The 16,745-nt window shown below is 39.0% G+C and overlaps 1 protein-coding gene across 6 annotated transcripts in view; it reads left to right on the top strand.

Annotated features, from left to right (window-relative positions):
- Nucleotides 1-11,659: 11,659 nt before the first annotated feature.
- rims2a (regulating synaptic membrane exocytosis 2a) overlaps nucleotides 11,660-16,745 on the top strand; it is a 1,169,411-nt gene continuing 1,164,325 nt past the window's right edge. For all 6 annotated transcript variants that reach the window (XM_072570612.1, XM_072570611.1, XM_072570619.1 and 3 more), the window contains exon 1: nucleotides 11,660-12,401. In XM_072570612.1, coding sequence (XP_072426713.1) covers nucleotides 12,187-12,401 — 215 coding nt within the window. In that variant the 5' untranslated portion in view covers nucleotides 11,660-12,186. The remainder of the gene's footprint in view (nucleotides 12,402-16,745) is intronic.

The raw sequence follows: 16,745 nt of genomic DNA, 5'->3' as shown, positions 1-16,745 counted from the left end.
TGTGAAAATGAGGGATAGAAATGGCAAGATTAGGGAACCATGGATGACAGATGAAATTGTGAGACTAGCTAAGAGGAAAAAGGAAGCATACAAAAGGTGCAGGCAACTGAAAACAGATGAAGCTTTGGAAGAATATTGGGAAAGTAGGACCAATCTGAAACAAGGAATTTAAGAGGGCTAAAAGGGGTCATGAGATATCTTTATCAAACAGGGTTAAGGAAAATCCCAAAGCCTTTTTCTTTCATATATAAGGAGCAAGAGAGTAACTAAAAAAGGATTGGCCCATTCAAGGACAAAGGCGCAAAGTTATGCATGGAATCAAAGAAAATGGGTGAGATTCTTAATGAGTACTTTGCATCAGTATTCACCAAGGAGTAGGAAATGATGGATGTTGAGGTTTGGAATGGATGTTTGATTATTCTCCATCAAGTCGGCACAAGGAAGGAGGAAGTGTTGGGTATTCTAAAAGGCATTGAGGTGGACAAGTCCCCAGGTCCGAATAGTATCAATCCAGATTACTGAGGGAAGCAAGAGAGAAAATAGTCTGATCAGAAAATAGTTTGATCAGGTTCCCTATGGTAGGCTGATGAAGTTGCATGGGGTCCAGAGTGTACTAGCTAGGTGGATAGAGAACTGGCTGGGCAGCAGGAGGCAGATAGTAGTAATGTAAGGCAGTCACTCAAAATGGATAACTGTGACCAGTGGTGTTCCACAGTGGTTGTGTTGGGTGCAACTGTTGTTTGTGATATACATAAAATGATCTGGAGGAAGGTATAAGTAGTCTGATTAGCAAATTTGCAGATGACACTAAGATTGGTGGGTAGCAGATAACGAAGGGGGCTGTCAGAAAATGCAGCAGAATATAGATAGTTTGGAGAGTTTGGCAGAGAAATGGCAGGTGGAGTTAAATCTAGGCAAATGCGAGGTGATGAATTTTGGACAATCCAATTCAAGATCAAACTATATGGTAAATGGAAAAGCTCTGGGGAAAATTGATGTATAAACAGATCTGGGTGTTCAGGTCAGTTATACCCTGAAGGTGGCAACAGAGGCTGATAGAATGGTCAAAGCGGCATACGGCATGCTTTCTTTCATTGAATGGGGTATTGAGTACAAGAGTTGGAAGATCATGTTACAGTTGTACAGGAGAAAGTGAGGACTAAGGTGCTGGAGATCAGGGTTGATGAGTGTGGTGCTGGAAAAGCACAGCCGGTCAGGCAGCATCTGAGGAGCAAGAGAATTGATATTTCGAGCATAAGCCCTTTCTGATGAAGGCTTATGGTTGAAATATCGATTCTGCTACTCCTTGGATGCTGCCTGACTGGCTGTGCTTTTCCAGCATCACACTCCACAGTTGTATAGGACTTTGGTTCGGCCACATTTGGAATACTGTGTATGGTTCTGGTTGCCACATTACCAAAAAGGGATGTGGCTTTGGAGAGGGTGCAGAGGTGGTTCGCCAGGATGTTGCCTGGTATGGAGGGTGCTAGCTATGAAGAGAAGTTGAGTAGATTAGGATTATTTTCGTAAGGAAGACTGAGGTTGAGAGGGCACCTGATTAAAACCTACAAAATCATGAGAGGTATAGACAGGGTGGAAAGCAAGAAGCTTTTTCTCAGAGTGGGGGACTCAATTACTCTGGGTCACGAGTTCATGGTGAGAGGGGAAAAGTTTAAAGGAGAAATGCATGGAAAGTTCTTTACGCAGAGGGTGGAGTGTGCCTGGGACGCTTTGCCAGCAGAGGTCAGATGCGGGCACGATAGTGTCATTTAAGATGTATCTAGGCAGATACATGAATAAGCAGGGAGCAAAGGGATACAGACCCTTAGAAAATAGGCAATAGGTTGAGAAAGAGGGTCTGGATTGGCGCAGGCTTGGAGGGCTGAACGGCCTATTCCTGTGCTGTAATTTTCTTTGTTCTTTGTTGTTCTTTGTATCAGCAATCTTGACATTATTTGGTTCATTCTGTTTCCATCAGCTGTTTGAAAAAAATCAATCCAATTAAATCCAGTTCCCTGCTCTTTTTCCACAAGTTGCAAATGTCTCCCTTTCCAAGTGCAGATTCCCTTTGTTTCTGGAAGTTTTCTCTTAAAACTGCATCCACACTCTCTTAATCTTGCATATTTCAAATGCGAAGTTGTTGCATAATGATATTCTCTTAATTTACAAATTGGATTTATTTTAATGATGAATTTAAAAGAGTGGCCTCTGGTTACTGACTCTCCTGCAGTAGGAAATAAGTTTTACCTAACTATTTTCAACAGACCTCATTTTTTTAACATATCTATTAACTCTTGCCCTAGTCCCTCATCTCGAAAAAGAACATTCCCAGCTATTCAAAACTTTCCACATGAGTGGAGTATTTTATTGTTGTTACTTGCCATGAACTTGGAATGGTGAGATATAAACTGCAGAATTTCAAATTTCATTGTACATTAAAAAGGCAAATTTGAAAACTACCTGCCAAATGAACTGTTGTATTTAAATGTTGACATTTACTTGACATGGTAACAATAGTGTTGCTCTTAAGTGAAATCAGGTATTTAGCATTTCTTAAATTTATTGCACCACATGACTGAGTCAGACATCAGATGCATAACTATTATTACAATACCATTAATTGAGCTGGCATGAATGAACTTCAATTTACATAAAACCAAAGACACATCAGCAAAATGTTTCAAAGAGGTTTACAGAGAGTAATTTATAGCAAGCAACAATATAAACTCACTTTAGGTGTATCAACAACTTCAATTTATATATCATTTTTAGCATAATAAAATGTTATACAGCATTTTCCAGGAGCATTACCAACATAAGTTTGTAGGCTGAAATACACATTTAGGAAATAGGTTTACAATAAAACATAATACTAAATTACATAACAAGATTATGTTAGAAGAAATAATCAATAGGTTAATAAAAAAGTAGTAGTTCTTCAGGAGCATCATAAATGCAAGAGGTAGAGATGCAAAGAAGTTCAGGGAGGGAATTCCAATGTTTAGAACCTTGGTGGCTAAGGAGCAGCTTCCCATCAATTAGAATTAGGAATGTGTATGAGGTCAGAACTTGGGATTGTAGAAATCTTCTAAGTTTCCTAAGAGGAGAGTACAGAGACTGGGAATAACAAAGCCATGGAAGAATTTGAAAAACAGTATTAGAGTTTGCAAATAAAGTGTTGCCAGTCTGGAAGCCAATGTGGATCTGTGAGCAGAGCATTAGTGGGTGAATAGACTTGGCACAATGGAAATTGTGTCTCAGTGATAAAGTGGACATGGTGTTAGAAAATCATTTTAGGATCAAATATAACAAAGTTGTGAATGCTCTGGTTTAGCTTAAGACACTACTTTTACACTTCTCTGACAGCTACATATGGAAATTCCAACATTACATGGTTTTGTTAAATGCATTATTTAGGCTGAAAAATTCATTTTATATAAGTACACTCTGAAAACAAATTTTGGAAAAGATGATTTGAAATACTTTCAGTAACATGTACCAATGTTGGAGAAATACTAATGTTAATATTAATGTTAATTATTATTAACCTAAAATATTAAATAGAAAATATTTGGTTAATTTGGTAAGCCTATTTTTGGGTTGATATTAGTAAACAATGATAAATCAGCTCCACATATCTGAATTATTATGTAATAAGGAAGCAAGAAGAATCCCAGTTGGATTGAAGCTGTCTATTTTCTCTACCAATAAAGAAATATTTATCAGTTGAAGACTTAGCATTGTTGATGATTTATTATATTTAGGAAGGGTGAAAATAATTCTGTTTTGTAATTTTGTATTTTGAACTGATATGGACACAGTAAATAAGTTGAATTTATTTTCATGCAATGGAATCGATATTACTGAATGTTCCTGTCTACAATATAGATTAGTTAAGATTAATTTATATTTCCCAGTATTTCCCAGTATAAACCTTACTGCATTTTAAAGAATGAGAAGGTGAGATTTCTTAAAATTGGAGGGACTTACAAAATAATCTGGAATGTTGATGACATTAACTCTCTGTGTCTCATTTTGTGCTTAGAATAATTATTTGAAATCTGCATATACAATGGGACAATGATTAATATACCATAAAATTCTTAAGAAAAGGAAATTTGTTTGATGTATCGAGGATGGTTTTTTGAACCAGTATGTAAAAAGTCCAATGAGGAAAGCAGCCATACTAGACCTGGTATTACAGAAGGACATCAAAGTTTCAATGGAGGAGTAACCATAATTCTGCAAGTTTTAAGTTACTTATAGATAAAGACAACAGTAGTCGTCAGGTGAAAGTATTAAATTGGGGAAGGCAATACCACAATATTAAATAGGAACTGGAGAATGTAGTTTGGGGGCAGCTATTTGAAGTTAAATCCACATCTGACATGTCGGAAATGTTTTAAAGACCATTTAATTACAGTTCAGGACCAGCATGTTTATATGAAAATGGAGGATAAGGTTGGCAAGATTTGGGAACCTTGAATGACGAGAGAAACTGAGAGCCTAGTTAAAAAGAAAAAGTAGGCATTTGTAAAGTTTAGGAAATAGAAGATAGACACGGTGCTTGAAGAATACAAAGATAGCAAGAAAGAAATCAAACAAGGAATTAAGAAGGCTAAAAGGAGCTGTGGAATGTCTTTGCAAACAAGATTAAGGAAAATGCATTTTATACATACATAAGGAGCAAGAGGTAGCGAGGGCAAGGGTAGGGCCACTCAAGGACAAAGGAGGGAATTTATGTGTGGAGCCAGAGGGAGTGGGTGAGGTCCTCAATGAATACTTTTCATCATATTCACAACAGTGAAGGACACGGAGGATGGTGAGTTTCAGGAGGGGGAATGTTGATATTCGAGGGCACATCAAAATGAACATGGAGGAGGTGTTGGGTGCTTTGCAAAGTATTAAGGTCGACAAGCTCCAGGACATGATGAGATTTATCCCAGAACGCTGAGAAAGGCAGGTGAGAAAATAGCTGGGGCCTTGCATAAAATATTTGTATCCACTTTAGTCATAGGAGAGGTCCCAAAGGACTGTAGAATAGTTTAAGAAGGGCAACAGGGATAATCCAAGGAATTGCAAGCAGATGAACCTTATATGAGTGATAGGGAAGTTTTTGGAAAAGATTCTTAAGGATAGATTCACTCACATTTGGAAAAATATGGACTCATTAGCAATAGACATCACGGCTTTATGCGAGGAAGCTCATGTCTCACAAACTTTATTGAGTTTTTTTAAGGAAGTGACAAAGCTGATTGATCATCATATACCAGGCTGGTATATGATGTCTATTTGGACTTTAGCAAGGCCTTTGGCAATGTTCCTTATGGCAAACAGATAGAAAATGTAAAGTTACATGGGATCCTCAGTGAGCTGGAAAGATGGATACAGAACTAGTTTAATAATAGAAAACAAGGAGTGTGGTGAAATGTGTTTTTCAAATTGAAGATCTGTGACCAATGGTGTTCCGCAGGGATCAATGTGGGGACTTTTGTCATTTTTAATGCATAGATAAATGATTAGGAAGAGAATGTAGGTGGTCTGATTAATAAGTTTGCAGATGACATGAAGATTGGTTAGGAGCTCCAGATAGTAAGGTTGCCAAAGGGATATAGATAGGTTGGAAAAAGTGAGGACTGCAGATGCTGGAGATCAGAGCTGAAAATGTGTTGCTGGAACATTTTCAGCTCTGATCTCCAGCATCTGCAGTCCTCACTTAAACTGCTGCGCTTTTCCAGCAACACATAGATAGGTTGGAGACTTGGGAAGAGAAATGGCAGATGCAATTTAATCCAGACAAATGCGAGATGCTGCATTTTGGAAGATCTAATGCAGGTGGGAAGTATTCAGTAAATGGCAGAACCCTTAGTAGCATCAATATACTTAGCAACCTCGGCTTACAGGTTCACAGTTCCCTGAAAGTGTATATACAAGTGGATAAGGTGGTCAGGAAGACACTTGCCTTCATCGGTGAAGCATAAAGTATAAAAATTGGCAAGTCATGTTGCAGCTGCATAGAACATAGTTTGGGGTCGCATTTGTAATAGTATATACAGTTATGCTTGTCACATTACCGGAAGGATGTGGAGGCTTTGGAGAGGGTACATAAATAGTTTACCAAGATGTTTCCTGGTCTGGAGACTATTAGCTCTGAGGAGAGATTGGACAAATTGATTTGTATACATTTGAACGTTGAAGGATAAGGATGGCCTGATTGAAGTTTGCAAAATTATGAGAGGTACGGATACAATGGATAGTCAGAGTCTTTTTCCCGGGATAGAAATGTCAATTACATTGGTTTAAGGTAAAAGTGAGGAAGGTTTTTTAAACAAAGGGTGATAAGTACCTGGAATGTGCTTATGAGGATGGTAAAGATGAATACAACAGTCACATTTAAGATGCATTTTGACAGGTATATAAAAAGGCAGGGAAAAGCAGGTTATGAACTGCATACAGGCAAAAAGTATTTAGTCTAGAAAGGCATTATGTGCTGGCACAGTCTTGCTGTACTGTTCTTTGTTCACTCTACATCACAAACCAGGTGTTCAGTCAACTTTTTAAAAAATTTATTAATGGGAAGAGGGGTCACTGATTGGGGAGGATTCCTTGCCCATCCCGAAGATGAGTCAACCACATTATTGTTGGTCTGGAGTCACATGAAGGCCAGACCAGGCAGTTTCCCTTCCCTAAAATACATTAGTTAACCAAATGGGTTTTTCTGACAATCAATTCATAGTCAACCCGAGACTCTTAATTCCAAATATTTATTGAATTCAAATTCCACCATCTGCCATGGCAGGATTTCAACCCGGGTCCCCAGAACATTATTTGGATCAGTAGGTTAACAGTCCAGCGATAATATCATCAGGCCACCGCCTTCTCTAAATTGAGCTAACTAATACCATTAAACTCAGTTTGTTCATGTTTGAGTGTATGGTAGCTCCAGGAAGAAGTTGTCTGCGATTAAGGTTTAAAAGTTGAAGTCACAAGTGATTTAAATCCAATGAGATATTAGGTACAGAGATTCTGGTGCAAGTACTTAATGAGTGGTGTTTTGGGAACCATACCAGGAGTTTTGATGCTATACAGAAGCAGCATTGTTTATTTTCAGTACATGAAAGTGTTTTTTGTGATTATTGGGATTACATTACTGCAGCGCCCTTAAAAGTTTTGAATTAGTATTAGAAGTAGAAAGTTTAAATTGTTCTCTTTTAGCTGCCTCACAGCACCACAGACCCGGGTTCAAATCCCACCCCAGGCAACTGTCAGTGTGGAGTTTGAACATTCTCCCCGTGTCTGCGTGGGTTTCCTTCGGGTGCTCCGGTTTCCTCCCACAGTCTAAAGATATGCAGGTTAAGTGAATTGGCCATGCTAAATTGCCCGTAGTGTTAGGTGAAGGGGTAAATGTAGGGAAATGGGTCTGGGTGGGTTGCTCTTTGGAGGGTCAGTGTGGACTTGTTGGGCCAAAGGGCCTGTTTCCATACTGTAAGTAATCTAATCTAATCTATGTTCCTTTAATAGAAAATTTCATTTTGTTATAAAGCAAAATATACAGCATAGTCTGCTTATGGTTCAGGGAAGAGCACTTCTTTAAAAGCAAATGAAACAAAAATATAATCCATCAAGCTAGGTTCCTGACTGGGACCTCACAACATGGCCTCCTGTACTCAATATGTTGACCAAAAAAGGAAAGCATACCAAACACCTTCTTCACTATCCTATCTACCTGTGACTCTATTTTCAAGGAGCTATGCACTCCAAGGTCTCTTTGTTCAGTAATACTCCTTAGGACCTTGACATTAAGTGTATAAGTCCTGATAAGATTTGCTTTCCCCAAAATGCAACACCTTGAATTTATCTAAATTAAACTCCATCTGCCACTCCTCAGCCCATTGGCCCATCTGATCAAAATTCCATTGTAATCTGAGGTAACCTTCTTCGCTGTCCACTACACCTGCAATTTTGGTGTCACCTGCAAACTTACAAACTATACCTTCTATGCTCACATCCAAATCGTTTATATAAATGATGAAAAGTAGTGGATCCATGACATATCCTTGTGGCACCCCACTGGTCACAGGCCTCCAGTCTGAAGAACAACCCTCCACCACCAGCCTCCAAATGGTTCTCAAACTGCTCTTCCCATTTCTGATGTGCAGCAACTGTAAAGCCCGCTTTCTGTTTTCTCTGGGTGGTTCAATATGGCCAGACGCCGATAAAAATCAGTGAATCAATGTTTCCAAGGCTTTGAGAGTGTGCACAGGAAATAGATGTGTACATCAATTGACAGTGTTCTATGGGCTCCAATGCTAAATCGAGTCTAGCTCAGAAATCCATTCATTTTTACACTTGGATGCATTAAATATCAGCATCTCCGCATGTTATCTTTTGACTTTTTAAAATTCATAAAATACAAAAAAATCACTAACACTTTCTAATTACTGATACTCGTATTTGGAAGTGAACTGTGGGTCTTCCGAAAGAACCATTTAGAAGTATTTTCAGCGTGAAGGAAACGATAGGACATACGTTATATGTTGTGGGGTAGAGAGGAGGATCGACTTTCCAGGCTAGACTTCTTATTATAACGTTAGTTTATATTTTCTAATTTTTTTTACTTCTACCACTTCTACTTTTCCCTGCATGTTCAGCAATTTTGTCGCATTTCATCACATTACTGCCTTAAGCTTTATGGGTGGTAAGAAGGTTTTGGGCAGTTAGGATGCGATTACTTAGCGCAGAACACCCAACTTCTCCGATAGCTCTTGTCGTTGCTATTGTTTCTGATCAAAGGTGGCATCGCCCCCTCCTAAAGTGCATCGATGATGGGAGATTCAATAATAGTAATATTCTGACTTCTGGTTAGACTCCCTTGTTGATATTCATTGCCTAGCGCGTATGTGACTTGAATGTTATTACTTATCTAGAATTACAATCTGTACAGTGTGGAAACAGGCCCTTCGGCTCAACATGAATAACCCATCCAGACCCATTCCCCGACTCTACATTTACCTCAGACTAATGAACACTATGGGCGATTTAGCCTAACCTGCACATCTTCGAACTGGAGCACCCGGAAGAAACCCACGCAGACACGAGGATAACTCCACACAGACAGCCCCAGGGACCCGGCCCGAGGTTGGAATCAAACGCGGGTCCCTGAGCCACCGTGCCGCCCTAAAAGTTATCCAGCTTTTGCTGCATGCTCGCACGGACTACTTCATTATCTGAGAAGCTGCAAATGGAACTGAGCACTGTGCACTTTTCATTGAAACATTGACTATTCGATTTTTTGGAAGCAGCGCATTGATGAAGCTGTTCAAGCTGCTTGGCCGACGGCACTACCGGAACTAACTCCCGAAGTGAAGGTCTGGAGCTAAAATGGTTGGCTTTCACATACCTTGTTTTGTGCTGAGCATGACTACACTCAGTGAACATGTTCCACTAACTACAGTTTTGCCAGGCTCCTTCATGCCAAGGACAGCCACTTCACCTGAAGTTCAATATTTTTTCACGGCTGGACTAAAGCTACAATGTTATTGAGTCACGTGGTCAGGGTGGAAACCAAATAAGTGTTAATAAGCACTTATTATTTGTAAGTGTTACTGCACAACACTACATGATTTCCTTCAGTACTGTGTTAATGATGGTGATAGGCTGAGGGAACAGTTACCTTTTTTTATGGATAGGATATAGTTAAATAATGCAGCTGTGGCATTCTCCTGTATTATCCTGGCCTGAAACACGGCCGACTCTGGAGTACGAGTCTTTCTTGCATCCCTATGAAATTGTTTCCTGTACTGTGCAACCAAATTCTGCATCATTTGCTCGCTCCGTTAGTTATACATATTATTTATTGATTGTTATAATCCACAAAAATTTAAGTAAAAGTTTTTAATTACATTTGCTTGATTCAGGAAAGTTATTTCTGAGGATGAATACATCTCGCCTGTGAGTGTTTGCAAATGTATTCTTGACTGGTTCTAACATTTACAGATTTCACTTGTTTTGATAATAAAACCCTTTGGAACCTCCAGAGCTTTTGCATTATTTTGTGAGATGCCTTCTTAACATGAGAGTTATCAACCAAGGCATTGCAATTAATTCCCTCGCAACTGCAACACAACACAAAACACGCAAATGTTAGAGATCTGACATCGAAAAGCAAAAACTGCTGAAAATACGCAGCAGCCCGGGAGCATCAGTGGAGAGAAGAACGGAATTAACGCTTCAGGTCAGAAACCTTTCATTCAGAATTTATTCCAGATCGCCTCAAGTCAAAATAAAGTAATTCCACACTGGCCTGAAAACATTGGATTAGTTGATGCCCAGTCTTTCTTAACTATATTATCAATTGTTTTTCCCATTAGCAATGATTAAAACATAGAGATTCTGATGAGCGGTAAATGCTCAGTTTTTGCTTTTCTTTTTCATAATCGTTAATGCAAGTATGTACCCAGCCAAGTAAGTGTTCTTGCCAAAACAGCAGATTCATCAGCAAAAGCAGAATTAAGAGAATGCTTGTGTGGCAGAGGTAGTGCTCCTACCTTGGAGCTAGGTAAATTCGGGTTGGTGTTCCAAACGCCCTAAAAGAATAAAAAGTGAAAAGGAGATAAAGGGTCGCCACACTGGTTGTTGTCGAGGCGTTAAACTTGCAATACGGCCGGCGGGAATATGACTTCGGACATTTTAACAATACCAACAACTCTTTCCCATCGTTTTATAATGAAGTGTTTCTTTAAACAAAAGTTATTTGACTAGATCTTTAGATGACACATTTAATTGTTCATAGAAACGCCACGATTTAAATGTATCAGGATGAAAGCAAAATATTGCGAATGCAGGAAATCTGAAGTTAAAAAAAACAAATTGCTGGGGAAACTCAGCAGGGTTAAGATTTAATGTTTCGAGTCCGTTATGACTTGAGAACAGAACGTTAACTCTTATTTCTTTCTCCGCAAATACATCCGAGTATTTGTCACAAAGTCTGTTCAACTTTAAATTAGGCCTCGGATATGGAGGCTTAATTTTGTTGATGAAATAACATAACATTGGTGGAAAGTGATTGAAAACATATATACATATATAAAACTACTAATGTTAACCTAAAGCCAACATGACTGCAAAGTCAAATGCACTGCTTTCTCTCACAGTCAGCAAAGGTAAACGGGTTTGAATCATTCATAAAATTAGGATAATAGTCATATATGGTGATGGCTCAATCGTGTTTAACAAAATATTTACTTATTTACCCTCTTTTTTTATGGGATGTCGGGGTCCCCCGCAACAAAGGCAGCATTGCCTGTCTATCCCATGAGCTGATTTGACTTTGCTCAGGTAATTTCAGAGAACAGGTGAGAGCCAAATACATTTAAAAATGGCAAACGGGATCGACCTCAGTCAGGTCACAACATGTAGGCTACAATCGGAATTGGATTTGTACTCGCTTTTGGACAAGGCAGGACGGGGGAAGAATGATGCGCGTGGATTGCCGAGGAGGGGAGCAGAGCCGAATGCACTTGACAGCGCTCCAGATCCTGACCAATACTCCAGTGCGGAGTTTGCAGGAAGTCCGCCCGTCAATGAAGGCGCGTTCTGGCTGACTCGATCAGTCAATTGATTCCGGTCTGTATATGTGTGTGTGAGAGAGAGACAGCTTTACGTGTGCAAGTTTGACCCGCCTTGTCTTCCTGCATAAGCTTTTATTTTGGCAAAAAAAAATGAACTTTTGAGTATTTTTTTACTTTGATTGTATTGCTCCCTCTGGCACAAGTCGAGAGGGAGGCTGAAGAAATAAAGTGTTCTCTCAAATGATGGGTTAGCAGAGGAAAATGCATCGCTGTTCTTAACGAATATAATTTTTTTTTAGAATTGCGGATCCCCGCCTCCCACACCCAGTGGCTTTCAAAGTACAAATGCATAAATGGAGAAAGGGAATAATGAAGCGAATTGTTGCAGCGAACGGTGGCAGTAATTTGGCGGTGAGAGTGGTGCGGTCTCGCCCACCTGGCCTGGGAGCTGCTGCCCGGGAGGGTGGGGAGGGTGAGTAAGGCGAGCGCGCCGTCTGCGCCCGGGGCCTCCGCTCCTCACTCCACCTGCACGCTCTCTCTCGCTCCTGTTGCCACTTTGCTGCTTTTTAATTCTTCTCGTCGCCCGTTATTGTGGTTCGGAGAGAGAGAGAGAGAGATGTCGGCTCCTGCAGGGCCTGGGGGCCCGCGTCAGCCCGGTCCTCAGCCTCATCCATCTCCCGCGGCCCCAGCTCCTCCTCCACCGGCTACCGTCACCGCCGACATGTCGGACATGCCGGACCTCAGTCACCTCACCGAGGAGGAGAGGAAAATCATCTTGGCTGTGATGGATAGACAACGCCAGGAGGAAGAGAAGGAACAGTCCATGCTCAGGTAAGGAAATGGGGAAAAATAACAGTAAAGATAATTGTGTAAATATAAAAATCGAATGCAACTGTAACATAAAAGTATCCAATGCAATGAAAGGATATTTAGATAATTTGTAATAAACATCTACATACATTTAGAACACAACATTGCAATTTATGTTTATTTTTTAAGTTATTAACATTTTGCCGAGGGTTGGATTTTCCATCCGCCATCTTCCGACCGCAATTTCAGGCAATTCGAAGGTCTATTGAGTTTGAAGTTGGAGCATTGTCTTTTTGTGTTTTGTTCTTTTAAAAAATGTTGAATTCAAAGTTGAGCTGAGCACGGTTTAGCTCTCTCTGAGTTGGTCTGTTCTGTGCGTTTGTGTGGAAAATTTTTGTGGTTTGTTGGTGGAGGGATTATCAGAATGTAAATGTTCTCCCCCGCCATCTCTTTCTCTGTGCCCCTTTACCTCCCACCTAACATTGGCTCTTCAAATAACGCCAAGCTAAATTTGGAAGGATCAGCGCCATCAGGGAGGGGGGCTTGGGGAAAGTTGCCAAATTGGCTCCTGGCAGGCCTAGGTCAACGAGAGGAGAGGTTTGGGAGGGTTTCAGCACCATACAAGGGGTGGACAGCGCCCAGCAACGCCAAAGCTTAATTCGACACGATCACTCCCAACCAAGGTAGAGAAGTTCGGCAGGCTGGGGCCGCAGCCACGATCAGACCCGGAGGGCAGTTTTAGAGCAATAGCTACCACCCTAACCAAAGTCAGGGCGAAAAACTGGCGTTGGGAAACGATCAACTGTGTCCGGGGGCGGGGGGAGAGAGGAATGGCGAACTAAAGGCCAGCCACAGACCATGGATAGCCAGAAGAGCGAAAACGTACCTTGTAAAGTGTGTGTGTGGCGAGGCAGATGGTATCAGAAGTTAATCATTTATCAAGTTAACTGTTTCTGTCCCTGGTTATTTCATAATTATGGTAAAATGAACCTGAAAAACATCTTGAAGCTGTCGTCTTCAGCGTCTGGAGCTATTTGAAAGGTGTTGGTGTCATGCTCTGCTGAAGTGTTATAGGGGTATGCATTTTAAAATTTACTCACTCCAAAATGCTATTGTCCTACCAATTATTCAGTATCTTAAAATACTTATGCAGTCATATTATCACTATCGCTTCACTGTAATGACAGGATTGCTTCCAAATGTAATGTTTTCTTTCAAAATTAAATTGATGAGTTCACTATCATCTTTAATTATTTAGGTAGCGAATTCATAGATTACAAAAAGAAAATGAAGTATTGGTTACCTGATCATGGACTTGCCTCAGTTCAGTTTCATGGGTTCTTAATGTCACAGTATGTTGTTTAATGTTTATTTGTTTTATGGTGTATTTTCATATGGATTGCAAGATGATGCTGAAAGTTGTGTAATAAGTGTATCATATCCAGAGTTATGAAGTCATTAACTTCTTGTGCCATGTAAGAAGGGGTGATGGTTTTAAAGATTTAATAAAGTTTTAATTTGGGCAAGTATATATGCATATATGAAAAAAATCCATCTAAACATTAAGCAAACATATAAAACTAGACATCTTGACCCTTTTATCAAAAGAATGCCAAATTGTCTGTTTTGGTTGTCTGAATGTGTGCCCCATAATTCAGGTTTCGTATGTTATATCCACTTGCAGCCTTCACATAGAATAAATATAGGTGTGATATTTGACAAGTCAGCAAGTAAGAAGAAAGCTATATTAGATAATATAAAGTTAATGCTATCCTGAAAATGTGTACTATATAAACTAAGATATAGGTATGTGAAGATGACCAAAAACATGCTGTATTATCATCTGCGAAGGAAGTAAAGACAATTCCATCCAGGTCACTTTGTATGTGTTGACTTTTCAGTGTGCTTAAGTGGAAGCTTGTATGAATTTTTTTTGATGGAAACTGGTGTTATGATGGAGTTGACGCATAGGCATAACAATACCAACTGATGCTGCTTCTCCTGATTATCCTTTTAAAAATGTTAATATTTATATGTAAGTCAACAGTGGAGGAAATGCTGTGTGAAAAACATATTTTTGTGCAGTGTTCTGCCTATTAACTGTTGAATGCCATAGGTGGGTTGACATGTGATAAATGTAGGATCAACTTCATGAATGGCCTGTTTGTCATTCTCAGCATTGTTTGTTTGAAGTGCTTGTAACCCAGAATACACATTGTAAAAGTGTATTAAAATAAATTCACTCTTTGTTTTAATGTACTGTTATCGAGTGTGCATGTTGAATTGATATTTTAAGCTCGGTCTTTCTGTTTGAAGCCAAATGATCTGGAAGTCACTTTCTGTAGCCTGCATCCTAATTGCTAGTGTTTCAGAAAATCAAACAGGAGATTAACATTAATTTTTTCGACCCAGACTGAAGAGAAAGAAAGCAACACATGTGCAAAGATAATAATTGTATTAATTTATTTTTACCTATATTAAGATTTATGCTTGTTCTAATCAGTATCATTTGCTAAAATGTGCTGATACAAGTTTGGCTGAGAGGTGACAAAACATTATGTGAATGCTTTGACATAGTTAGAAGAGAAGCTAATGACATTGCTAGCCCTCACAGAATAAATCATTTTGTGCAGAATTTTGTGTACTGTTATTTCCAAGTAATCAATACTTGATAAGTTTGAGGTTATCTCCCAGTTGGGCAATTAATCCCTCAGTGCAGAATTTTACTTCCTTGTCATTAGTTTATAATAATCAAATGGCTATCTGCTGTGGGACTTGCTGCTTTTGCAAAAAAGAAAGAAAAAAAAATCACACTGCAAGTTTTAATTTGTATATTTAAAACGAGGAAAAAAGGATATGTGAGGGTCACTTCAAGGCTGTAATTTCATCTCTAGGCTCAGAAGGGTATTATAAACTGCTCATACCTCTTTCTCATAGATTATACTGTCACTTGAACCACTTGATGAGATTACTGTCTTGTAATTACTGTGGGTATCTGTTATATTGTCTGCAGTTTTCTTCAATAACCTGACTTCCTTTGCCGATGTAAAACATATTTTAATGGTCTTGGTCCATTTTCTGATGCATTGAGGATTGCGACTATCATATTTCACATATCCTGCTGTATCTATTTACGGAATAACAATATCACAATAGCTCAACAACCATATTATAAAGAACATCAATGGTAATACAGCGTAAAGATCACAGACCCAATTTTTCTATAATATGCAAACAGAATTATAAGTATTTTTTTCTCTTTCTACTCTATCTTTATTTTTCCTTTCAGCCTTCATTTCTTCTTTATTGTCCAATTTGCCTTTTGATTTCAAGTTTGGTAAATAATGATGGAATAATTAGATCAAAGGGAAAAGGATAGCAAATCAGAAGTTCTAAAATATGGCAAATATAATTACAGATTTAAATATCTACAGTATTTATGGTCAAAATGCTATGTAAAGGAAGAAGTGAGAGTTGCAAGGTGGACTCTGACAGTTCACTTGAAAGGATGTTTTATGTATAGGAGTAATATTACATCTTGTATATTGACATTTAAATGAACAGCAGAATTTAACTTTATTCTCTCTTTATCACAGACTTTGTAAATTAACACCAGTTATAGTTTTTGGGTCACTGGACCTGAAATGTTAACCATGATTTCTCTCCACAGATGCTGCTAACATGCTGAGCTTTTCCAGCAATTGCTATTTTTGTTGTAGTTTTAACCTTGCAGCTCAGTTCGGCTATCCAATGATTAGCTGAGTCATGAAGCGTAGGAAGTTGAAAATTAATCAGAATACCACTTCAGATTGTGACCCAACATCCTGTCTGGAAGTGTACGGAATGAATATCTGATAAGGACAGGATTGGAATATAATGTGATGCACATGGATACCACATTGCTTAGGCCCTATGTTAAAGTCCCATGTGTGTATATCCAAATCTGTGGGAAGCATGGAAGTTTTTCTTTTAAAAACAAAAGTTTGAAAAATGAATAGGGATCTGGATAGTACAGTAAGTTTTTTTTTATATCTGAGCCATGGAGTATATATCTCAGGAGGATGAACTTTACATATCAGCTATCTGACAACTATAAGCCTCTTAGGCATAAATTCACAAATAAAACTTAGAAAAATGACTGGGATTTTCTGTTCAAAAAATAATGATGAGACTGACAGTGCTTACTGTTGTGCATTTGCAAATCAGACAGAGATGTCTGCATGCATGCAAACAGATAGGAAAATCTGTAAGTTGCTATCCAAAGTGCTGCTCCAGTTAATTTCCCAAATGGTTTCCACTGTCAGTCTTGTCACCATTCAAATGCATTGTTGTAGATGAAGCTGTTATACTTCACTCATAGGCATG

This window comes from Chiloscyllium punctatum, chromosome 5 (genome assembly GCF_047496795.1).
Source record: "Chiloscyllium punctatum isolate Juve2018m chromosome 5, sChiPun1.3, whole genome shotgun sequence".
Lineage (NCBI taxonomy): Eukaryota > Metazoa > Chordata > Chondrichthyes > Orectolobiformes > Hemiscylliidae > Chiloscyllium > Chiloscyllium punctatum.
The sequence above is the reverse complement of the archived record's forward strand: the minus strand, read 5'-3'. Positions and strand labels throughout refer to the sequence as shown.